At 38.7% G+C, this 25902-nt stretch overlaps 2 protein-coding genes across 2 annotated transcripts in view; both read right to left on the reverse strand.

Moving 5' to 3' along the window:
• The window catches only part of LOC139954431 (uncharacterized), a 95789-nt gene extending 80594 nt beyond the window's left edge, over positions 1 to 15195 (reverse strand). The window contains exons 1-3 of the mRNA XM_071954230.1: positions 15156 to 15195; positions 14835 to 15029; positions 13420 to 13554 (exon numbers count right to left, since the gene is read on the reverse strand). Of these exons, the coding sequence (XP_071810331.1) occupies positions 13420 to 13554; positions 14835 to 14945 (246 nt within the window). The 5' untranslated portion in view covers positions 14946 to 15029; positions 15156 to 15195. The remainder of the gene's footprint in view (positions 1 to 13419; positions 13555 to 14834; positions 15030 to 15155) is intronic.
• A 4717-nt stretch (positions 15196 to 19912) lies between these two features.
• Positions 19913 to 24180, reverse strand: LOC139954435 (selenoprotein K-like). Its single transcript, XM_071954234.1, has 5 exons — positions 24059 to 24180; positions 22247 to 22331; positions 21134 to 21152; positions 20328 to 20389; positions 19913 to 20015 (listed from the first exon to the last, which is right to left on the reverse strand). Exons 1-5 carry the CDS (start codon positions 24075 to 24077, stop codon positions 19913 to 19915), a joined length of 288 nt encoding a protein of 95 aa, XP_071810335.1. The 5' UTR covers positions 24078 to 24180.
• Positions 24181 to 25902: the final 1722 nt, after the last annotated feature.

Raw genomic sequence — 25902 nt, forward strand, 5'->3', positions numbered from 1 at the left:
TGTGGATGTTGGTGTTCACAGGAAAGTACTGTGCTTAATACGCCTTTATATTAAGCCAACATCAAATAATTATTAAGTATATTAACAGTATTATGAAAAACTTGAACTGATTTTGGAAGCTCATATGTGAATTATAATCAAACATAAACATTAAGTCAAAACAAATACATAAATAACTTAAAATCATAGGGATTCTATTTATATATTCAAGTAGAAAAAACACATCAAATTATATTTGACGTCATTCCTGGGGCTCACCCAGGTCAGCCCCAAATGCCCTGCTTGTGGAACGGGTCACTTGGGGCTGCCCCGACTGGTGCATGACGACACCACGAGAGGGCGAGTATCGTTTGCTTAGGTCTTGTCAAAATGAGCCCCCCGGGGTTGACACAGGGAAGCTAATCGAACCATCCCAATATAAGCCACTACGGAATGACTAAAGAAACCCTTCATCTCATCAGCAAGGTTATTACTCCCATTCATCATCATCGTCAAAATCATCCACTTCATCCGAGTCTTCTTCACTGTCATCTACACAGGAAAAAAAAAGAGAGAACACAATGTTATATAATATCAACAACTCTCCATTGCTTGTTTACCAAGTAAGCTGTAATGCTAACAATTATTTTGAAGAACTACCAATAGGGTCCAGTGCCTTTAAGTTAGAGTTAGTTTTATTCATTTTACATAGTTCCGATAAAACATGATTTTTGTTTGACGTGTTACAAGCGAACTAATGTTGTGATTACAAGAAAGCGCTGAATCACATTGCCTTGAGGGTTATATTCATCCAATGTTTGCGTAACCACAGAAGAAGAGCAGAGTACACTGTTTGGAACATCCAGACCACTCAGAGTCAACTCAGAGCCAACTCAGAGCCAACTCAGAGCCAACTCAAAGCCAACACTCTTCCAAAGAGACATTTACACATGGTTGTACCCGCAACTATGTTTTTACATGGCCGTAAACCTCAGAAGCAGTATCCTTCTGGCACCTGGTTGGTGAAGACCATAGAGTTATATATAAGAACTAGAGGGCGCACTGGCCTATATACGCGACCCGGCATGCGCACAGGCGGCCATTTGCTAAGTTGACAAAACAGTGTGTTTCTTACTCAATGCGCGTACAGAATGGCGCACCTTTGTCTCCTTGCGGTCCCGTCGCGTTTGTCCGAGCAGCATCACCAGTGCGCCCTCTAGTTCTTATATATAACTCTATGGTGAAGACCTAGAGGCAGCCCGAGGACATCTTGGCTCAAGCAACTGGGTCCAGATGGCAGTCTTAAGTCTTCAGTGGGTCACTCCTTCTTGCAGCTTTGAAGGCTAAACTGGAAGGTTGGTGGCCAATGACCTATCAGCAGCGGGTGCAGCAAGAACTCAAGGTGCCAATCGTAAACAAAAACTCAATGGATTTGCCAAATAAAGGTGTAGATACAAAGATGTACTGGTGGTGCTGGTGAAACAAGACTTCTTAGGCTTGGTGGTGGCCAACCTCCCTGATGGATAGAAGAGCTGCTGAGTCTGGAACATAGCTACTAACTGTGGACATAGGAGATCAGCGCAACGGACCCAAGCTGTCTATGCCTAAAGAGTGAGTGAGTAAGTACCCGCTACTTTATTAGCTAGAGTCTCCTGACGATGACTAGAGCAAGCTAGTCGAAACGTTGAGATCATATTTCGACAACCGTCGTCGCGGTAGTGCAGTTAATTAAGATCCTATAAGCTAAAGTAGTAGTCCCAACCTATTTTCTAAACCTTCCGCTCAGGTAATAGTTAAAAAAACAGGACAGTTCTTTTACTGAGAAGTCTTCCGAACAATCTGATTAATCTGCTCCGTGGTGGTAGAATATAGAAAGAACAAACCCTACCTGGCAAGTAGATACACAAATGGTGTTATCGTAAACCAAATATATATAGCTATAGTTACTTCTTCTTTGCGACACCATGCAAAGCTTCAAACATCACTTACCTGAGTGTATAACTTGCTTCCTGGATTGGAGAGCATTGAGTAAAGCTAATCCTAAACCATCTTGAGGGGCATTCGGGGCTACTTCAGACTCGCGCTCAGTTGCATCAACCTGTGGACAGATACAGAATAGAAAATTGTGGCTAGGCAAATTGGTGACACTAAACTTAAAAACTTAACGTCAACAGGTACATTATGGGTTGAATCAGGACGGACTGGCCCAAAGCACTTAATTCAGCAGGTACATTCTTGGGCCACAAAAATAAATTGTAGAAGGGGTGACCCCTCAAAACACTTTTGGAAACAGAAAAGGACCTTATTTGCATAATTTCAAAATGGCCGCTTAATCCTATAGTTATAAGCACTAATTCTGGTACAAAACTTTCATTTGAAAGCAAAGTCATTTTGAAAACTGTACTGTGGAGGTTCTGTTCATAATTGGCCCAAGAATCAAGAAAAACCAGTTGTAGCCAATAAACATAGCTTTTATACTGTCTTGGTTTATACGACGTGACAAATGTGTCGTTTCCAAATCAGTATCGCGATATTCGATAATATCGTGGTATCGCCCAAGCTTACATCTGGGCCATTTTATGGGATACAATGTTTTTACACTGACACCAGGAACTGCATCCTGACCTTTTTCAGAGCCTTTCCTCCTCTGATCTGATCCAGTAGAGCTCCTCTTCCAGTGCTGGCAGGAGCAGGTTTGTCGTCCGGATCCACTCGCTTCAAAGCAATACCCTTATGGATGTCATTAAGTAGCCCTCCACGACTATTACCACCACCACCACCCCCGCTTACAGGAGGCGGGGGTGGCACTGCACCCATACGGGGTGGAGGGGGTGGGGGAGGGGGTGGGGGACCTCCTCCTCCTCCTCCACCAGATGGTATAGGAGGTGGTGGAGCAGGGGCCGCAGCAGGGCGTGAGTGATGGTGCATGCTTGGTGGAGGCATGGGTGGAGCTGCCATTGGGGGCGTAGGGGGGAGGGCACGGGAGGGTGGTGGGGGTGGAGGCACCCCACGGTATGATTGCGAAGGGGGAGGCGGTGGTGCAGGACCACGGTTTGGGGGTGGTGGGGAAACCCCACGGTTTCCCATGGGTGGTGGAGGAAGTGGAGCGGAACTGCGAGAGGGAGGGGGAGGGGGCGCCTGGTTTGTATCTTGAAAGGAAGAGAGACAAAGAAATAACAAAATGCAGATTTAACACAATAAAAGTAAAAGTTTGTGAGTTGAATCAACACGAATCTAAATCAATAATCACAGTTTCAAGAATCTTGTTTACTCCTATGAAACCACATGAGATCATTTGAACAGAACTGTTTTAGGCTTCAAATCTGTTGAGAAATCTACTTAAGAGTTGAGGTGGTTTAAGACCCAGTAAAAAGTTGAAAGCACTAGGTTGAGCACTAAGGAGTTGAGTGGTTTCAGACCCAGTAAAAGAGTAGAAAGAATTGCTTTATTTTATTTTAAGAAGCTGACTGTGCATTTTGTCAAGGCATTTGGCCTGTGGAATTTTTGTAAATAAATCTAAGTGAAACTAAAGAAGGCATCCAATCAATAGTTATTTCAAGACAGGCGTTGGTTCTCACACCGTCATGCCAAGAGCTAAAATCTCAAAAATTAAAAGACACACCAAGCTGGAGTCGATTTCACAAAGAGTTAGGACTCGTTTTATCTCGAGTTAGGACTTACTCGTCCTAACTTAGGATTAATCTTAAGGTCTGCATGCTACAGTGCAGGGTAGGGACTCATCCTAAGTCCTAAGATTAATCTTAAGTTAGGAAGAGTTTTGTGAAATCGACGGCAGGGCACATAATTTGGACGTCATTGGATGAACGTGCAAATTCCTGGGAAAATGGCATGCAAGTCTGGCTTTCCACTAATTATTCTAAACCCAGAACCTCCAAGGATTTACAATTCAGATCTTTACAGACTCTGTGGCCCTTTTGAAAACCAGGGCTTTGGCTTGGGATTCCGCTCAGGCTAGCTTTGCTCCAAGCTCGTTTGGACAATTGCACTGGCTTTTCGTGCACGCTCAGGGCTAAAGACGAGAGGACGGAGCCTGAAGCCACATCCAAAGCCGAAGTTTCAAAAAGCTGCTGTGTATCACCAGGAACATAATTTTTTTTTTATTCAGGGGAAGGTACATGTACATGTAGTTCTTTCTGCTCTATCAGCCATGCTTCGGACTGATGATCCCAAGCCAACATCCGTATGGACTGTAAAAGGGGCAACCCTGTTTCAGCCCTAGAAGTAGGTGGCAATGGCCTCTGGAAAAAAAATATTTGTAGCACACACCTTAAAGTGGCCTTCAGGCCTTGTGCGTCTGGCAATGTGCTTTACTTCTTAAAAATAAAGCATACAATTTGGAAGGCACAAGGAGGTTTGAGAAAATCCTGAAATCAGTAAAACAAATCTTGGGAAACACATGCCTGCTTTCTACTTACCGGCAAGGTTTTTGATGGCCTCGAAACCACCATATTCCTCCACAAAGTCCTTGATGAACAAGGCTGTATTCTGATCCTTTAGGTCTGCATCCGACACACCGATTTTGCGAAACCAATCTTTGAGGACTGGATCCATCTCATCAACCTGTGGTACAGAAAGATCTGATAGTTTAGATTAAACCCTTATCCCTTCTAAGGGAGCAGTCGATTAGCTTCCCTGGGTCGACCCCGCAGTGCTCACTCGGGTGAGCCCCTGACTAAAAGCTAAACGAACGATCACTCACCCTGTCATAGTGACCTCATGCACCACGGGCCAGCCCCCAAGTGACCCACTCAAACAAGCAGGGCACTTGGGGCTGACCCAGGTGAGCCCCTGGAATGACGCCAAAGTTATTTGAAAGTACACCGCGGGCAGATCAGGGTCGTCCCAGGGAAGCTAGTCGAAGGCAGCCTAAAGTAAAGTCTGTCCCTAGCCAAGTTGGTGGAGGTACCAATGATAAAATATCTGGCTGAAATGTTGAACTTCAAAAAATCGGGTTTGAGTCCACTTTCAGCGGATTATTTATTGTGAACAATTTATTGATTTCAAAGTACTTACATCAAAGCCCTTTTCAGGATCCCATCCAACATGGCTGACATGCCTGCAAAGGAAGGAAAACACAATTAGTTGAATTTTAGCAGTGAAGGAAGAAAAACAAATATAAGTATTGTTTGAAGCTTTGCATGGTGTGGAGAAATAGGAAGAAACTTTAAATAATTAGTAAACTTGCGTGTACAACCATGTGTAAATCTCTTTTGTGTGTATGTTGGCTCTGAGAAGAGCCGGTTTGGTCTCCGCGTTTCGAACAATATACTCTGCTCGTCTTAATTTTTTATAGTTTCTTCCTAGAAAACAAAATTAGTTGAATTTTTAGCCTTCCAGAAAGACTCTGCTAGGGTCGAAACGTCAGGCTTTTACCTTTTTGTGTACCCTTTTGGTAAGCAGTTTGCTACAAGCTTATAAATTCTATAATCTCAAAGTTAAAACTTGATTTACATAGTGTAATTTTAAAGCAGTGCTGTTTAAATGACCCAAAGATGTTTTTGAAAACTTATGAATAGTCATAACTTCAGGCTTTGAATTTTTTTCTTTTTTGCAAACAATTGATCCTTCACAAAATTGAGACTTCATTTACGGAATGTAATTTAAAACCAGTGCTGTACTAAAGGGCACTGTCATAGATTTCACCAAACTCTTCCTAACTTTGGGTTTATCTTAGGACGTAGAACAAGTAAAGTTCCAAATGTAACCATAGGCGTTAGGACGCATTGAATCCATCCTACATGTATGTAAGTTAGAACGAGTACTCGGCCTAAGATAGGATTAATCCTAGCGCTTTGTGAAATCGGCTGCTGAACCTTGTAAATATTTTGAATACTCACTTGAAATCTTGTGGTGTTCCGATGTCGGCTTTGGTAATCTTTCCTTTCTTACCCTTGTCCTTCTTCTTGTCCTTTTTCTTGCTACCTAATAAATTTGAATTGAGGTTAGGAGGAATATGGTATTAGAATTTGAGGTGCCCATGAATGGTTCAACGAATACACAAGATTTCTGGGTTGTACATTTCTCACTGTAACAGTCAATCCCTACTTCAACTGTTTTGGCAGATGATATGGCCAAGTCTGGCTTCATAAGCCATGATTTGAAAATTAAGAATCATGGCTTCATATAAGCCATGATTTTAAAATTTAGAACAATCATGACAAGTCCACATAGAGTTTGGCTATAGCTGCAGTCAGTTTTGTAGCCACGGTGGGCTATGTTGGGCGGTGCTGGGCGGGCCGAATAAATCAAAATATTACCCTCATGGATCTGACACACAGCTAATGATAAGTGGCAGAGAAAGAACACAGTCAAAAGGCCATTCAACTTATTGCATGGTCCAATAACATGAACAGTTTGGAAACATGGCCTCATGCCTGAAGCTTGAACTTCAGCAATAATGGCCTCATAATAGACCGATCCATTAAGCTCCGCCCCACCATTGCACAACCAAAAGTCTGACACTATGAAGTCCGACATGCGTGCGTCTATGCTTGGCGCGCGCAGCAGAGTTGTGGAGAATGGCATTGGAGAGGCGCACATCTTCTTGCTCACACATGCGCCGTGGGCGGACCCTAATGGATCAGTGAATAATTTAGTTTGCTTGTCCTTGTATACTTCAAAAACATTTGATTCAATGCCCACGACTAGAATTGGTAATCTAGCAACAGACACAACCAAAGCTGCCTTTGAAAAATGTCACATCACAAGATGGGGAGACATCTTAATACTTTACTACAACTACTACAGGTATAAGTCATTCTCTCTCAAGTAAAGCTAATAAAAGGCACTGTACATGTTTGGTAATTACTCAAAATTATTAGATAAAACCTTACTCGGTAATGAGCAACGTAGAGCTTTTAATAGTATAAAACATTGTGAGAAACAACTTCATCTGAAGTAACATAGTTTTTGAGAAATAGGTAATATCACTAAAAATAATAAAAGATTTCTGGCCAGAAGCCTTTTATTCCTATCTGAACTATTTTAGTAAAGTTCTGTTTCCCTCCCTGTTCTGACCAAACACACAACTAAAAGGCTTCTTAATTAGCCCTCTGCTGCTGGTGTTAAATAATCTTTCCATTTGTAAAAAAAAATGAAAAAAATCAAACACAAAATCAGCGCTCATTTGTGTTGACATTTGCAGTTTCATTGTATACAACTCCCTTATTATTTTCTCGCAACGGAAAGAAGACGTTTGATCTGCATCAAGGAAAAGAAGTATTTTTAAAAAGAAGAAGAAATGTATACATGTTACAGGGCAAAAAAAAAAAAGACTTTTCACTCTTCTCAGAACATTCAAGCATCTACTACGCTTCTCCAACAAACACACACACACATTTAAATAACAGTTGACTGACACTGACAGCATGCTAGCTAAAAAATTGCCTGAGGTTTCTGAAAAAGAAACGCACTGATTGGTTAGTTTGTTTGACAGCTGGTATTTAGCAACCAATTAAAATAGCAAAATGGATTGATTCCAAGTCAAAATTTAAGTTTCCTAAAATTTCTTTTTTCAATGTGCATGCCAGCTATATAGGTATAGACCAATAGCAATTGCAACAGACATTTTGTTAAGTTTTATAAAGCAAACCATACCTCAAAAACCTTCAACTTTAAAGGTGCACTGTCATCATGATCACAGAGAGACTGTGGCCAGACATTTAAATCTGAATTCTCACCCAGTAACCATGGTAACCGCATAATGAGCCAGCAATAATAATGGCGACGCACTTTTAAATCTTCTGTTGCGTGAGAGTTCATATTATTTTCATGTCCACCCACAAGTAAACTTGGTTCCATAGAGTTATGAGAACTAGAGGGCGCACTGGTGATGCTGCTTGCACAAGCGCGACAGGACCGCAAGGAGACACGCGCGCGCCATTCTGTATGCGCGTTGAATAAAGAACACAGGTTGGAGTTTGTGTTTATTGAACTACTATACTAGTAATATATACGGGTAATAATATATTATCTTCAAGTACGCGCTAATCTTCCAATCAGATTCGCAGAATGGAGTGGTGATAAAAACCTTTATATAACACCCAAGCCGATCCTTGCCATTTGATTGGAGGATTGTCCGTCACGTGATAGCAAATAAAAGTACCATTGCACGCTGAGTCACTCACCGTGCTTTTTCGTTCCATCCGAAAAGTACCATTGCACGCTGCCAGCGTGCAATGGTACTTTTCGGATGGAACGAAAAAGCTGAGTAAAAACATCACTGCGTGCGCGTGTCTTTGTAACGCAGCAGTGTTACTGCAAGGAATAATAATTATTAGTAAAATTACTAATACTAGCGTTCCGATTCTACAATTAAAAAATGTAGGCCTACACTTTGTTTGTTTGTTTGTTTTGAAAGTTGTATCTTTCAATCAAAATGACAAAGATCTACTTGGATGTTATATAAAACAAATAATAAATGTTTTTCATTCGTGCAATGGTGCGAATATGTTCATTCGTTGAAAGCTGGAATGTTCCATTCAACTCGGCTCCGCCTCGTTGAATAGAACATTCCATCTTTCAACTCATGAACATATTCGCACCATTGCACTCATAAACATTCATTATGTGTATAATATTGCACGGCTAATATCACTACCATGCGTCTTGTGTGTTCTATGTCATGCGCCAAGTTTGCTTGAAGATAAATACGTTATCACACGCGCGCTCGTGGAAATACGGAAAATATAGCGCGTCTGCGTCCCATATCCATAAGGGACACAGAAGCGCTATATTATTCCGTATTCCACTCGCGCTTGTGTGATTACTTATAATATATATAGTACTAGTAATATATACTTCAGCTTTCAATTCACACCTTCCCTCAAAGAATTCAATAAAATATAAAAATATATAAGAATATGGTTTTGAGATACAAGACCTGTGATCTTGTGAAGAATTGCATGAAACTCAAACCCGATCTATTTCATTGACCTATTGACTGTGGGTACAGTTATTACACACAACAATTTCTGATGTATGCTTCAACTTTGTGTGCTCATTGCTTTCTTTTTTACAAAAATAATAAAACGATAAGGAAATACAAAAAAGAATAATAATAAAAATCCAAGGCATTTTAGATGGTATTTTAGCCGGACAGAATTTGAGAAAATCAAAACATACTACGCATTCACATCCCTCTCAAGGAGAAACAGATTTATTTAGCCTGGATAAATTTGTCTGGCTTCTTGTTAGTGCCTATCTTTTTTGAACCCCTTCAATTTTGCAGGTAGAATTTAGACAGAATTTTCATTATTTATTTACATTCTGTTTAGTTTCAAATTGTTGAATAATTCCAGAAGTTGTCATTCTGTCCTGTCATGGAAAGTGTGTAAATCATTGAGAAAGAAACTTAATTTAAGTAAAAAGTTAAAGGAACACGTTGCCTTGGATCGGTCGAGTTGGTCTTTGAAAAGGGTTTGTAACCGTTTGTTATCAAATGCAGATGATTGGGAAAATATTTTAAAAGTAGAATAGAATGATCCACACAAGTATCTCTCAAAATTGCGTGGTTTTCCTTTAACCTCATCGACAAACACGGTCGGCTATTATGGGAGTCAAACTTTTGACTCCCATAAATGGCCGACCGTGTTAGTTCGCAAAGTAGAAGGAAAATGTGTGCAGCTCATTGTATTCTACTTATAAAACATATTTCTAATCATATGCAAAATATAATTACGGTTACAAACCCTTTTCAAAGACCAACTCGACCGATCCAAGGCAACGTGTTCCTTTAAAAAGATGAGGATCTTGCCATGTCTTCATGTACAAAACATTGCACTGCCACGACCCTACAATGGCGGCGCGACCACAAGCAGTGTGCAGCACTTGCGCGCTTGGAATGGTCCATTTATAGGGAGGGGAAAAAAGGGGGGAACCTATTACCACGAGGGGAGTGGGAGTCGCTGGTAGAAAACCGACGTTGTTTCTGGCGGTAAGATGGTGATCTGCTTTGACTATGTAATCTGGTATCGGAATGGGACACCAGGACTGCTGATGAACTTCTCCTATTGTCTAATAATTTGTGAGAAAAATGATGGTCAAGTTTTGTCTTATTGAAAGGTAGGGTCAACGCTATTATTTATAGACAATATAAAGAAATACATATGCAATAAAAAATCACATGTGAAAGTTTCAGTTGAAGAAAGTGTCATTTTGCAGAGAAAACAGAAAAGAAACGACGAATTTACAGCGTGTACTAACCGCATCTCTAGGCATAGCATTCCAGAATGGACACCAAGCGTCAGAATGTGAGAAATGGTTCATCCCATTTTACTGAATTCTAATCAAGGGGCATTTTGGCAGAATGCTAATAACTAACACTGTATTGAATACAACAGATTCCATTAGTACTTTTCTAAGAAACAGAACAAAATATAATCTGTCTGAATGAAAACATAGAAAGCATTAATAAAGCATAATATCTACATGTAGGTGACCGTAGTAAAGTCTTTCTCAAAAGTTTTTACTTTAGTCTATAAAGGAACAAGTTGGTCTTTAAAAAGCGTTTGTAACCGTTTGTTTTAAAATGCATCATGGGTAGCAAGATGTTGTAAAAGTAGAATACAATGATAAATTATGTGTATTTCAATCCTAGATAACATTGAGGAGTTTTGGCATAAAATGATATAATTATTGTTAAAATAGTAATAGTTAGGTTTATAAATGCGAGCTTGTTCAAAAGCAGTGTTACTTACTGGGAGCAGGCAATGAAAGAGCAGCGCTCAGGCGGTTCCTGGAAGGTGCGGGTGGAGCTTGACGTTTCTTCTCTGCAAATAAACAACAATAACAACAGATAATTTAAATATGTAAACAGACACAGAGATGCATTTATTTTGTTTGATTACTACGATGATCAAACCTTCAAAATCCTTGAAATATGTTTGTAAATTACAAATAATATAAAAATTGCACAAATTGAATCCTAATTTAAAAGATTTCTGCAATCCTACAACAATTTTTTTTTAGACCAATCCATGTTTGCATGTGCTGCACACCGCGCAACCATTGATTGGAAGCTGGTAGTGCAAGGTTTTGAACACAAAGACATAACGAACCACTGTCTTTGTAACTTTTCATGCGTCTTACTCAATAATTTACACAATTTCCAGACAAGACAGTATTGCATAAGGACGTATGACAATGTAATGCTAGGGTGCATCTTTCAGTAGCATCTAAAAACAGTAGGAAACCTACTTATTGGATCGGTCAAGTATCCTTACACGCAAACATGGACCGATTCATTGGACCACTGGAATGCTCCGTTGGATCGTTCAAAATGCTAACGCGCGAGTTATCATGTGTAGAAGTTGCCGTAGTTTGGCACAATGTGGCGGTGCAGTGGAAAGTGGTGGTTCGCCCCAGTGTTCCTGGTCCGATCGGCAGCAAATTGCGCCACAATACCTTGTAAAGCATTACATGGTGCTACCACAATTAGGTCTCATATTTCAAACGTAATCCCACATCTGGCAGAAAATACTGTATATTACAGTGCTCGGAGCGTCACTGTGTGACGGACATGTGCGCTGTATAAGAAGCCACAATTATTATTATTATTATTATTGTTGTATTATAGGAACTTACGTTCTTTACGATCCTGCTTAGCCTGAAGCTTAGCGTGGATAGCTTGTGAGAATTCACTGGCTTCAGATTCACTCGCAAAGTTCAGGGCTGCCCAGCATTTCTAGAAGGGAAATATACAGATTTCCTTATGTTAAAAACGACAGCTTAAACAAATTCACATTTTAACCCCAACTTTCTCAGAGTCCTTCAAAAATCATCTGGAGGATTTTGATGATTTTGAAGGATTGAGGAAGGTTTGACATTCATCTATTGGAGGTAGTAGGAATCCTACACAATTAGTATCAGTTGTATAGGATTTGAGGATACCAGTCACAAGCAATGTATATGACATGAAAATTTTGACAGTAACATGTAAAAAATAAGCGAGCTATTTTCGTGCTTAAGCAAATTTTTTGCCTAAGCAGCTCTATGAAATTGGCCTCTGGTTTTAACAATAATTCACTTTGTGGTAACAACATAAGTAATGGTACAGCAAAGTATGTATACATCATTGCAGAGAAGCCAAAAACCTAAAGATATATCAAAGAGACTATACAATACTTACGTCTGTTGCAAATGTATGAAAGAAGGGCTTGTTACTGATGACATTATACTTGAACTGTTTGTACAGCTCTTGCTCCCATACCTTCTGATTTTTCTGTAGAATTGAACGGTGAACAAATTGTTATTGTTACAGTTTTGGAGACCTCTAGAAAGACTCTGCTAAGGAACAAATGTGAGGGACAATTTTGAGTTAAAGTTATTTTGCAATAGAAGGGCCATGCAGTAGGTATCAGGCTATCCTTGTTAAAGCCATTGGACACTTTCGGTAAACTGCATTAAAGGCAGTGGACACTATTGGTAATTGTCAAAGACTAGCCTTCACAGTGTATCTCAACATATGCATAAAATAACAAACCTGTGAAAATTTGAGCTCTATCGGTCATCAAAGTTGCGAGATAATAATGAAAGAAAACACCCTTGTCACACGAAGTTGTGTGCGTTTAGATGGTTGATTTCGAGAATCAAATTCGTGGAAAATTACTTCTTTCTCCAAAACTATGGCACTTCAGAGGGAGCTGTTTCTCACAATGTTTTATACCACCAACCTCTCCCCATTACTTGTCACCAAGAAAGGTTTTATGCTAATAATTATTTTGACAAATTACCAATAGTGTCCACTGCCTTTAAGGTATCACAACTTATATATAAAAATAACAAACCTGTGAAAATTTAGGCTCAATCGGTCATCGGAGTTGGGAAAAAATAATGGGAAAACGCACCCTTATTTCCGCACGTTTCTCGATGTCATGACATGTGTTAAAAATAAATCCGTAATTCTCGATATCGAGAATTGATAATTGTTTTAATGTTTTCTTAAAAAGTAAAGCATTTCATGGAATAATATTTCAAGAGAAGTCTTTCACCATTACCTTCTGTAAACCCTGTAAGTTATTTGTAAATCTGTGAACTTTTATTTTTGTTTCTGTTCCAAAAGTGTATAATGGGATGGCTTTAATGTTGGCACTGTTGAATGATAGACAGCTGCTATTTGGGCGGGGCTTCAGTCATTGATAATCCATGTTGACAATATTGTAATGGGATGCCAATGACATTTACATCAAGTTACGTTTGTTGACTCCAGCTACCTACATTATTCATGGTTACGGCTAGAGCTGTGTATTAAGAGAGTTGCAACATAAATAAACCAGTTTTCTTTGGTCACGTACATTTTGATCAGATTTTGACAAGTCTGGCAACTTTTTTGGCCCAAATGCAGCACAATCCAGTGGTCTAGCACCCCCGGGTTTGTTTTTCTTTGCAATTAACAACTCTTATTATGGCCTCTAGTCTCACCGTAATATCAAAGATCCTGATGTAGAACGAGCGTTTGTTCCAGTCTTTTATGAAGCATACAACCCCACAGTGCTTCTTGGTCCAGGTGTTTGGGGGCTGAGCAATGAATAGCTGTACAACAGTCGTCGCCAAAGCCTGTCAACAGACAAGTTTCATTATTGTTATGCTTCGTTTTTAAAACGGCAAGGGCACCAAGTCATTTTCTCCTTGGTAAAGGGTACTTCTAGAAACTAAAGGGCACCCTATGAGAAAATTGTTAATTTTGCAGGAAGCATTTCGAAGGCACCAAGGCAATGACCAAGGGGCATGGAAGCAATCGCATCTGTTGCCTCCGAGAAGTACCAGGCCTGGAACAGCACCTGAATACTACTCTCGTGCTAAAAAGTATGTAATTTCCCCAAACTCAATTAGCTAAAGAAGAGGAAGCCCATCATACAGAAGGTGTTGATGTTTTGGACTCGGGCAATGCATTTACAATAACAGGATTTAAATACATAATCATAGCACCATTCCATTTCAACTGTGGCACGATGGAGGAAGGAAAATGCATTTCCTTCTTCCATGGACAGTGGCACTATGCACTAAGTCTAAATCCATCCATGCACAAGCAACAATAGAAGAAAATAATGGCATTTACTGAACTACTTTGATTATAATAACACAGCCCCTTTTAAGTTTTAGGCTTTAAGTTTAATACAGGAGATGAATGAATGAAGATCCACTGGCTGGCTGGACATTGCAATTTTGCCTTGGTTTAAAGTATGAAGAAAACAAGTAAAAATCAGAAAGATTTATGGTATCCTGCCACCGCTTTATCACCGATTTTTACAAAAAAAAAATATTTGATTTGGTTGAGTAAGTTGGATACTAAAATTCATAAGGAATGAAAAAATGGGGGCAGGATACGGAAATGTTTCGATAGAATCTATCAATCATCTATTAAAATCATGAATATTTCATTAATTCAAACAAATTCATACATGAAATTTCAAACTACCTTTTGCTTAATTATTATTATAATATTAGTATTTACCGATCCAACCTCTCGTCTCTAATGATGAGTGATATGATGCCTGCACTAGCGCTACATGACAGTTCAGCAGAGTAACATCACCCATGGATGGAGGATTTTCTTCCTCCATCCTAGCCCACCTTGTTGCGCTGTTAATGGCTCCGCTTTTAACATCGGTCTCATTTTTAACATCGGTCTCATCACTGTCGTGACAGTGATGAGACCGATGTTAAAAGCGGAGCCATTAACAGCTCAACAAGGTGGGCTACAGTGATGAGACCGATGTTAAAAGCGGAGCCATTAACAGCTCAACAAGGTGGGCTAATTTCATGGATACATATAAATCATCACCACACGACATCACCTCTATTTTTTTTATAAATTCAAAAAGAAATTCACTTACCTCACACTTCCTTCCCATAAGGTTAAACACCTGGTCATTTTCGGACTGGCTGAGTAGTTTAGAGGGTCGATTATTTTGGGCTGCATTCTTTCGCTGTTGAGTGTTCGCCATTTCGGCTGAAGGAGCACAGGAGGCAGGTGGGTCTAAAAACTGGGGTGTCCGCCCCTCCGATTCTGCCGACTCGGAATTATGGAGCTGATAAAAACAGTATCAAAAAAGGATGGCACATCAAGATAATACTCAACTTTTGCTACAATTCATTTTAAGAAACAACTAGTCATTTACTAATTAATTGGGGAAGTAAATTAAGTCACAACTCACCACAACAACTCCGGAGTCAAACTGCTGAACATTAATGAGGTTATTTTATGTAGGTTTATCAGTAGGCTATCAGTTTGTCTAACAGGCTAGGGTCAAAGTGCCTAATGCTCCACCCATAATGTTGAATATGGGTCATTCCATGTCAGACCAACACACTTTTTTACCTCATGTCTTCCGATTTTGATAAAGTTGCTATGTTGCAACTGGTTCACCACTCACTTTTTGCTTGAAATTTGCCCCGGTCAACTACAACTCAGAAATAAAACCCTTCCTTCTCACAGATTACAGTATAACTTTACACCTTTATGTCCAATATCAAAATCATACCCCCTCAAAAAAAAAAAAAAAAAAAGGGGGGGGGACACACAAAAAGACAAACAATTTGTTCAGTTTAAAGGCAGTGGACACTATTGGTAAATACTCAAAAGAATTATTAGCATAAAACCTTACTTGGTAACGAGTAATGGGGTTGATAGTATAAAACATTGTGAGAAACCAAGCATCTGAAAGCACACAACTCTGTGTGACAAGGGTGTCTTTTTCTTTCATTATTATCTCGCAACTCCGACGACCAATCGAGCTCAAGTTTTCACCTGTGTGTTATTTTATGCATATGTTGAGATACAGCAAGTGAGAAGTCTCGTCTTTGACAATAGACCTTATGCATTGCTGTCATCCAGCCGCCATCTTTGAGGTCAAACGGTGACGAAACAATCGAAACGCACATAGATTGGCCAATGAACAACCTCCTTTTGACCTCAATGCAGGGGCGCCGTACTGAAATGACGTCATGTGCATAAGGTCCATTACCAATGGTGTCCACTGTCTTTAAGAGACGCACATGACATAATTACCCTCATCACACTGATATGATCTTACCACAAGAAAACCAGATAGATAGTATACGTATAGGTACATTTTTAATTTATCACCTATTGTACATGTACATCCTAAAGGCCATTGTTAAATGGTTCTGAATGATAGTGGTACTTCTGTTGACACCAAATTAGAGTTCACTTGATGCAAACAAATTAACCTACACATGTGTAGGAATTTTGTCTGACTTCCACCAAAAAAAAGTCTTAAAATTACACTTGCCTTACCTTAACTTTACAGGGAATAAAATTGGAAGCAAAATCATACTCTACATTAAATAATACATACAAGGTTAATATCAATTAAGTTTCAAGCAACGTCTTATTTGTACAATGTTTCAATGCTCAGTTGGTGTATGTAACTTCATCTTTTTATCATAATTATTCTTTAATCCCTATCCAAGCTTTACACCATTAAAATTCATCTAATAAGGATTTTACAAGAACGGAAACAAACTTTCGTAAATAAACAAACTAAACAAAATAATCAGATAAGAAAAAGTTCAAGTTTATACATATTAAATAATTTAATTGCGATGTGCAAGTGTTTCGTTTGACCACAGAGCACTTGACCACTTCACTTGCTAGGGCCCAATTTCACGGCTCTGCTTACCGTAAGCACAGAATCGGCGCTTATGGAAGCAGGGAATTCTGTGCTCACGGCAAGCGTATTTCACGGGTTAGCAGCAAATTTTGGCTTCTGCACGTGCGTACTCAACGTTAGTAGGCATTCTACTCTTACAAGGCTAGCGCAGAAGTTTGGCACTTGCACGTAAGCAGGGAATCGTGATCGTAAGCGCGAAATTCAGCAGAGCCATGAAATTGGACCCTGATCAACTGAAAAGTTGCATGTCTGCAATAGCCTCCAAGGTCATGTAATATTTGCAGTAGACTCTAAAAGGTAACCAGTAGCCGTGACCTCTCTTGGCTTGATCATTAAGGCCTATGAGTTAACTCTGATCTGATCTTAATGAGGTCAAGCAAGGTCGCAGCAACTGGTTACCCTTTAGAGTGTATGGTCGAGTCCGAAACAGCTACAGCTATGGCTACATCGTGTTGGTCTGCCTATTCTTTAACACTGGCAGACGCACTGATCTAGCCGCAGCCGTAGCCGAAGTCGCCGTTTCGGACACTGCCTATAGGGAGTTAGGGGGTAATTTCTGCAGCCGTTCCATCAGCCTGATTGGATCCACAACAAAGTGGCTTGTCCAATCAAGCGTCATCATTGAGTGTGGAATACTACACACACTCTCGGCCACAAGAAGGAAGAGCAACAATCGTCAAAATAAAAAACCAACAGGACGCGTTCCTAAATCAGGGGTGCGATGTCATTGCTGCCAAAAGGGTCTAGAACTAGTATCTAAATTTAAGGTATGTTGAAATGGTGACATTTCCATGTTCGGGTTATCCCTGGAACTGTCTATGTACCATGGAGCTTCTGGGAACAGTTTCCCCAGATCTAGAGATGTGGATTTAGCAATGTGTTGTTTTTTTAATCATGGAAAATGTATTAAGTTACAGTGTTTAGTCTGCAGAGCTGCCAATGTTTGCATATTGCGATCGGGGAGACATTAAACAACAAGCAGGAAGACATTTAGAACTACATTCACTATAATAGGGGGAAAAGCTCCCATATTCAAGGACAGTGTTGTAGCTAGTCAAGCTTTAGTGGTAGGTTCTAAATTCAATTTAGTTCACCAAGAGCGAGAGGTTCAACAAATTTATCCATGTTTAGATATGGGGCCATCATTGCTGAAGTGCAATCTGGGGGGAAATCTGTGCTAGGCAGCACAGTGTACTTTGCTCAGAGTGCTGGGTGAAATTTGTTAGATCTGGGCATGGCCCGCCCAGCACCGCCCACATTGCTTATAAAAGGGGTCTTGAACTAGGATCTGAACACTGTTCAGGGAATTTTTTTTAAAGGTGTTCATCAGAACATAGATCAGGGAAAGTTGGCAGCTCTGAGTCTTGCTTAGGGGACGTCCAAAGTTTTCAAAAATGTTACGATCACGCAGAGTTGAGACTTAGAGTTTATTTTAAATCTCGCTGGTAGCTCTTGTCTTGACGATGTTGCTCTGCATGCCTGCTATAAGGGACTACAGCAGGCATTTACCTGTAAGAAAAGGATGAAGAAGTATATTAGTTTAACAGATTATACAATACAATTAATTTAACGGATGCTTGTGGATTTTTGTGTTCACAGGACTCTGGGAAAGTACTGAGTATACTGTGCTTATTACACTTTTATATAAGGGCAAAATCAAATAATTATTGAGTATATTAATAGTATTATGAGTTACTTGAACTGATTTTGGCAGCTCACATACGAATTACAATCGAACATAAACATTAAATTAAACAAAATACATAAATAACTTAAAATCATAGGGATTTGACTTATATATCTACATGTAAGTAGAAAAACACATAAAAATATCAGACAATTTTTAAACGAGAAATACATGTAGTGATCACAATGAACCCTTATAAAAACTGTACATACAAAAAATGTACAAACAAAATGCACACAATATAATGAAAATAATCAATAAATTAAATATTGTCATTGCCATCATTTCATCTAGAAACTAGGGAAATGTTGTACAACAATCGGACAAATATTTAGAATTACACTCAACAAAACAGGGAAAAAAGTTTCCACTATCAGGGAGATGTTCAAATTTGTTCATCAGAGCCTGGAAAGATTGGTTTATTCCCAGGGATCATTCTGCAGAATCAGGGAGGGTTTGTGTAGTAACTTGCAAAGTAGCTTTTATAGCGCCCTCTCTTGGTTGTTCCTGTTTAGTATTATTGTTGTTTACAAAATGGCTGCTGTTGAGTTCAGTCTTTTTTAATAAAGCTACGTTCAGTTCAGTAAAGAATCGCCTAAACGACTGGTTATAACAGTTTGCAACTCTGCAATACATAATTAATTCACACAGTGCTAATTCACACAATTCTATTTATCACTCAAAATTTGTGAATCCATAGAAACAATTGTAGACATTAAAACATGGAAATAGAACAATGAAAAAGCAGAGTTTGACTGGCTGCAGTCCATTTCTTGCCAAGTACGAGGTAAAACAATATGAAGTATTAAGTGCAAGTACATATGTCATGTGATACAAATATTGCCACACATAAAGCGTAACAAAATAGCCATACACACCCATTAAATATTCTCTTAACAATCGCACTGATAATAATGACAACTCATTCACAACTTTTCAGATAAGCTGCTACACAAATAACAGTTACAACAGTTGAATATGAATCATACACAAATTGACCATATCACAAGTTGCCACCATTTCGATCATGTTCCCTGAATTAAAACAGTTGAATCTAAATCATACACAAATTGACCATGATCACAAGTTGCCACCATTTCGATCATGTTCCCTGAATCCAGTAACAGTAATGAATTAGTGTCTCTTGCACAAGAAAGAAACCAGACTGTTTTTTTTTATCTTCCAGCTTGAGGCCGTTTCCGAAATGACTACCTCCTCTTCAACACAGACAGGTGCCCTGATCTATATGTGTAGCTTTAACTGTCGCCGAAATTGCCGTTTCTGAACACGGCTTGATTTGATTATGATTTGGATCGGAGAAAAATCAAGATGGCCCCACCATGATCAAGGTCTATTGACAAAGTAAATTTGCGATCGCAAATTTCAAGACTCTTCTCAAAACATATATCTATTCAAATCATCATACATAATTATTCTTTTATTTCCTCTGAGCGCTTACAGACTTTCTTTTGGAGGTGTTATAGGCGCTAAAGATATGCGGTTGTTATTAATAATGTTTGGACAATAACATCACAATATTACATTGTACTATTCCTTTATAAGTTTTGTATCCATAAAAGTGACAGCCTTCTTACCTTCCTCATCCACCTCCAGCTGGGGGCGGGGCACTTGGTGCTCCAGCCCCGCCCCTAAAACCGCCCATTCTTCTCCTTGGGCCTGGTGGTGGACCACGTCTGATGAAAGAATTAGAAATAAATAATATAAATTATATTGTCACAAAACTCAAAGTCTTTTGCCCATGTGACATTATGCCGATCCCCACTCAAGTCAGACTCAAGTCTTGATCCATTTCATAAAGCTACCTAAAACAGCAAATACTGCTCAACAGTTTTCTGCTAAGCAAACATAAGCAGGATACAGTCACAGATTGTACATGTGTGGAATGGTATTTTGGTTGGCCATCTTATTCTGGTAAGTTTTTAGTATAAGCTTGAAATTGGGCCCTACGTCCAGACCTTAGAACATACAAATGCAATCACACTTACCCATTTCCGCTGCCTGCCTGGTAGTTTGAGGTTTGTCCACGACCTTTACTCGTCAGATCAGACTAGAAGAAAAAAAACAAACAAATCACATAAAGCTGCTAAGATGTTTATAGTTTGCAAATAATAATTCACAGTTCTTACAAATAGCTTTATCATACATACATATTAAATACACTGGACTTTTATATAGCGCCATTTCATTTAGACCATGGCGCTTTAAAGACACTGGACACTATTGGTAATTGTCAAAGACCTGTCTTCTCACTTGGTGCATCTCAACATATGCATAAAATAACAAACCTGTGAAAATTTGAGCTCAATTGGTCGTCGAAGTTGCAAGATAATAATGAAGAAAAAAAACACCCTTGTCACACGAAGTTGTGTGCTTTCATATGCTTGATTTCGAGTCCTCAAGTTCTAAACTTGAGGTCTCGAAATCAAATTCGTGGAAAATTACTTCTTTCTCAAAAACTACTTTACTTCAGAGGGAGCCGTTTCCCACATTGTTTTATACTACCAACCTCTCCCCATTACTTGTTACCAAGTAAGTTTTTATGCTAAAAATTATTTTGAGTAATTACCAATAGTGTCCACTGCCTTTAACAAGCAGACACAAGCATTGCAAATAATATAACAAATGAAAAAAAAGCAAAAAGAGATTGCCTCAAAATGCTTCCTATTTTTTCTACAAGGCCCATATCAGTCACTTCCCTAACTTCACTCATTTCACTGATACACATACACTGTACCCTCCCCTTACAATTTAAACTAACTGATGAGAAGCAAGAATTTAAATTGTGACTTACATATACCATTGTTCGGAAGCTGTTGATAAAAAGAGAAAGGAAAGAAAATAATAACAGCAGTTAGTTTTGAGAACTTCATGTTTTTATGGCAAAAGTCATGCAAGCTAGTTTGCACCGATCTCTGAAAAGTATTTCTTATAGTTCTGATTTAGTAATTCTAGTTTTATCCTCCAGTTCCAATTCAAAATACAACGAGGAATTTCTACTGAATGTTTTTCTCAACCCACAATTAATAATAATAATAATAATAATAATAATAATAATAATAATAATAATAATAATAACTGGATTTATATAGCACCAAATTACCAAAGGATGCAAGGCGCTTAACAGGGAGACAGACACAAGTTAAGGGGAAACCAGCTAAGAATTGGAGAACAGGTGCGTCTTGAGACCCTTTTCGAAGGACAACACAGTCTCGGCATTTTTAATGGGGACAGGAAGACCGTTCCATAGGCGGGAGGCAGCAGTGGAAAAAGCTCTCTCACCGGCTTGTTTGCGTGACTTGTTCACCACGAGGGAGATCGCATCATAGCTTCGAAGGGAGTATGGACAGTCATGGATTTCAAACATTGTGAAAAGTAACCTTGTTAACATCAAGTCTCAAATTTGTCCCTCTTTTTTCTCGATCAAACTACAAAACTTACAAGCGAAAATCCAAACAACAGCAAATGTACATTTTAAAGGCAGTGGACACTATTGGTAATTACTCAAAACAATTATTGGCAGAAAAACCTTACTTGGTCACTAGTAATGGGGAGAGGTTGATAGTATTAATCATCGTGAGAAATGGCTCCCTCTGAAGTAACGTAGTTTTTGAGAAAGAAGTAATTTTCCACGAATTTGATTTCGAGACCTCAGATTTAGAATTTGAGGTCTCGAAATCAAGCATCTGAAAGCACACAACTTCGTGTGACAAGGGTGTTTTTTCTTTCATTATTAGCTCGCAACTTCGTCGACCGATTGAGCTCAAATTTTCACAAGTTTGTTATTTTATGCATATGTTGAGATACATCGAGTGAGAAGACTGGTCTTTGACAATTACCAATAGTGTCTAATGTCCAGTGTCTTTAAAGGACAATAATCATGGTATCATTGCTTTCAAATACTTACAAGAGGATTATAAAATTAAGAACTCCCCAAAAGAGGTCTGCAATATACGAGGGTCTCCATGGAGATCGCCCCTCCAGCACCTGGCCTGTAAAACAAAACCAAAGAAACATTCACTGTAAATTTCAAAGCTTATTTAAAGGGAAGGTACATGTACACGTTTGGTAATTACTCAAAACAAATATAAACTTAAAAACTGACTTGGTAACAAGCATTGGAGAGCTATTGATAGTATAAAACATTGTGGGAAACAACTTCCTCTGAAGTAACGTAGTTTTTGAGAAAGAGGTAATTTCTCACTCAAATAATAAAAGACTTCTACATGTAGCTAGAAGTCTTTTATTCCTATCTGAGAGCACACAAATTCGTCCAACAAGGGTGTATTTTCTTTCATCATTTTCTTGCAACTTCGATGACCAATTGAGCCAAAATTTTCACAGGCTTGTTATTTTATGGTTATGATGGGATACACCAAGTGATAACACTGGTATTTGACAATTACCAAACGTGTACCTTCCCTTTAGTTAGATCATATATAAAGGCCTATTGCTTTTAAATGGAGGTTCTGGTACTCAAGAAGTTTGTTCCGCTATCGTCTCGGAAAGAACTTCATAGTTTTAGGAGTAAAGAGTGTACCTTTGGTAAGTAGGCCAGCCAAAAGTTAATGACCATAACATTCAATTTACTTGATGATTAAGAGCAACGTATTAAGACAGTTAGAAATAACCCTTTCTAAGTGTGTACTGCTGGTCTTTGAAGTGCATTGATAGTACTGATAGTGGATCACTTTCCGTATGGCGGCACCACTTTTTCACTCATTTTTACAAAAAGAGATATCTCGTTGAGGTAAATTAGAAGTATATATTATTTCATATCGAATGAAAAAGTGGTGGCGCCATACGGAAACTTTTCCCTGATAGTTTTTATAACACACAGGACCAACAACAGCTTTAAGTTTATGGCAAGTCTGGCCGCCAAAGGACGAAAGCAAGAGTGGATTGCTGAAAAGGACACAAGTTTCACGACCCGGACTCGAACCCACACTGTGTTTTAAAAATGTAAAACGTTAAACACAGAGCACATAGCTTGAATTCGGTGCTCTTCTTAACCGCTCGTCCGCAACACTTTCACATGGTCAGCTCTTATTATGCTGAATTAAAGGTGACTGTAATTGTAAGGAAACTCTAGGAGGGTTACGTTATCGCAACTACAATTATCTATATAATTTTACTAAAACAAGCGAATTTAGATTTACAATACAAGCAGACAAGTGAATTGTTAGGGACTTCACTTAGTAGGGCCTTGTCACACGAGGCAACTTTTACGGGCAACTTGGAGGCAACCAACTGCAGTGCATGCTACAGGACCATTTTGGTAGCACATGAGTCATTCTTCATTTAACGCAAACGATCTCCAAGAATAGCAAGTGAACATTGAAATGTTAATGGCTTTTTTTCATCATGTGGAGCCTGGAACTGGTTGCCTGTAAATTGCCTCGTGTGACAAGGCCCTTACACAATACAATAATAAACTCAGATGATACTTTCCCTTTTGTAAAAATGAGTGAACAAGTTTTGGCAGGATACGGAAAAGTTTCCCCCTTGGAACTATATTTATTATTTGACATGTGACACTCTGACGCCAATAATTGTATTATTATTAATCAAGTCCCTCCTTGAAAATATAAAATTTGACTAGCTAGAGGAGCACGCATGTACCTCCATGGTATGAGGGTCTGCACGTTTAAAGCCCAGTGGAGGCGGTTTGTGCAGTAAAGACAAGACAAGACAAGACAAGACAAGACAAGACACTCACCGTCTGAAATATACGCCATGATTTCGGAAATTTCCTGACGATTATTGCTTCATCATCATCGGCTGCGACAACCAACAACAGCGCTGTACGACTGATGTGTGGCGTGTACAAAATAAACCAACACATCAGCACAAAGAGCGCCCTCTAGAGAGCTCTATCGCATAGTTTAGAGAAGGAGGGATGGGCGGGGACCCCAAAGTTTTCGGGGGGGGGGGGGTGTGATTTACAAACTAATCCAGAACCAAACAGTGCTCTTATCAAAAGAAGAAAAACCTAGCACCTACCTACAAACGAAGACAACTCCCCCCCCCCCAAACAAAATTTTGGGTACCCACAGCCCCCAGGAACAAGTTATGTTACCCATTCCTAGCCTTTCTAACTTCTTTTGTTTTTGACTAATTGGGACTGCAGACATTGATTTTAAATAGTGCAAACAAAGACATGATATTACTCTACTAAGAGATTAGGTCAGTTGGGACCAATCATCTATTTTCCGCACAAAAAGTACTTATTAATCACCATGTAACAATTAGATCCCCTCCAATAATGGGGGCGCAACCCTTAGTAATAGTCATCTTTTTTCCCCACACATTATTGTCACTATTGCTCTGTAAAAGGCAATAAGTTTAAATTGCAAAATTGATAAATGAATCACAAAACTGTGCAAACTACCTGCTTTTTGTTATATTTTACTTTATTTCCTATTTTACAGTTGCCCCCGTTTTTAAAGCAACATCGTAACTGTTTAAAATATACTTCAGCATGATTCAAATAACAATCAAAATAAAAAAATATACAAAAAACAAAGAACTGTGCATGAATATTTAACATAATTTTGCAGAACGTAATAACTAAAAATACTTTTCATAATTTTAAATACTGAATGGTTTGGTGGAAGTAGTTCAAAACTGGTTCATCCAAAATATACATCGAACCCGTCATTTATGTCATTACTGCAAGATTAAACAAATGTAAATTATAACAATCTAATCCTATGTATATTTGGTTTGCGGTAACACCATGTGTGTATCTACTTTCCAGGTAGAGTTTGTTCTTAGAGAACTGTCTTGCTTTATTCTACTGCCGCGGAGTAGATAATCGGAGGTTCGGGAGACTTCTCAGTTCTGAACCTAATCTCATACTTATAAATTGAAGTGGCAGAGGCAACACTGTCAATTAATGCTATATTTATCTCAGCAAAATAAAGTTAAAATACAAATACATGAACTGCTTATTACTTGTTGACGATCTTTTTATTTTGTTTTCGAATTGTATATTTTGTCCTTTTAGCAAAGTCCTGAGAACCAGTTCTGTCCGCAACAATTTGCACGAGGAACCTCGTTGCAAAATATAAATTGGTATTCAGAAAAAAGATAACTTTCAATCAAAAAGTTCATTAATACACATGATAAACTTTATACAATGTTTCTAACAACCAAGAAGGTTTGAATAAATGTCTGCCTAAACAAAAATAATAATAACAAGTTTAAAGCACACCTCGTTATAACTTACAATGCTTTGGGTGAAAAATAATTTGTTCGGAGGTAGGAAAACGATAACACAACACTTACAACATTTTAAAACCATAACACTTAAAAAAGTAACTAACTTCATACATTTTACTGCTCTTAATAGCAGATTACGCTGTTCTATTTCAGAGGAACAAAGACAAGAATTTAAAGTGGCTGCTTTCAAGGTGTGAAAGAAACTCTCTGAAAAAGTGAGGAAAAATACTAGCAACTTCAAAGACTTTCCAATTTTGAACACAAATCTTTTCTTTCGCTTAATTAGAACTTTGGTAAAGCTAATGAAGGGGTGATTTATTTGGTACAACTAATTTTCAT

Source organism: Asterias amurensis, chromosome 2, assembly GCF_032118995.1.
Source record: "Asterias amurensis chromosome 2, ASM3211899v1".
NCBI lineage: Eukaryota > Metazoa > Echinodermata > Asteroidea > Forcipulatida > Asteriidae > Asterias > Asterias amurensis.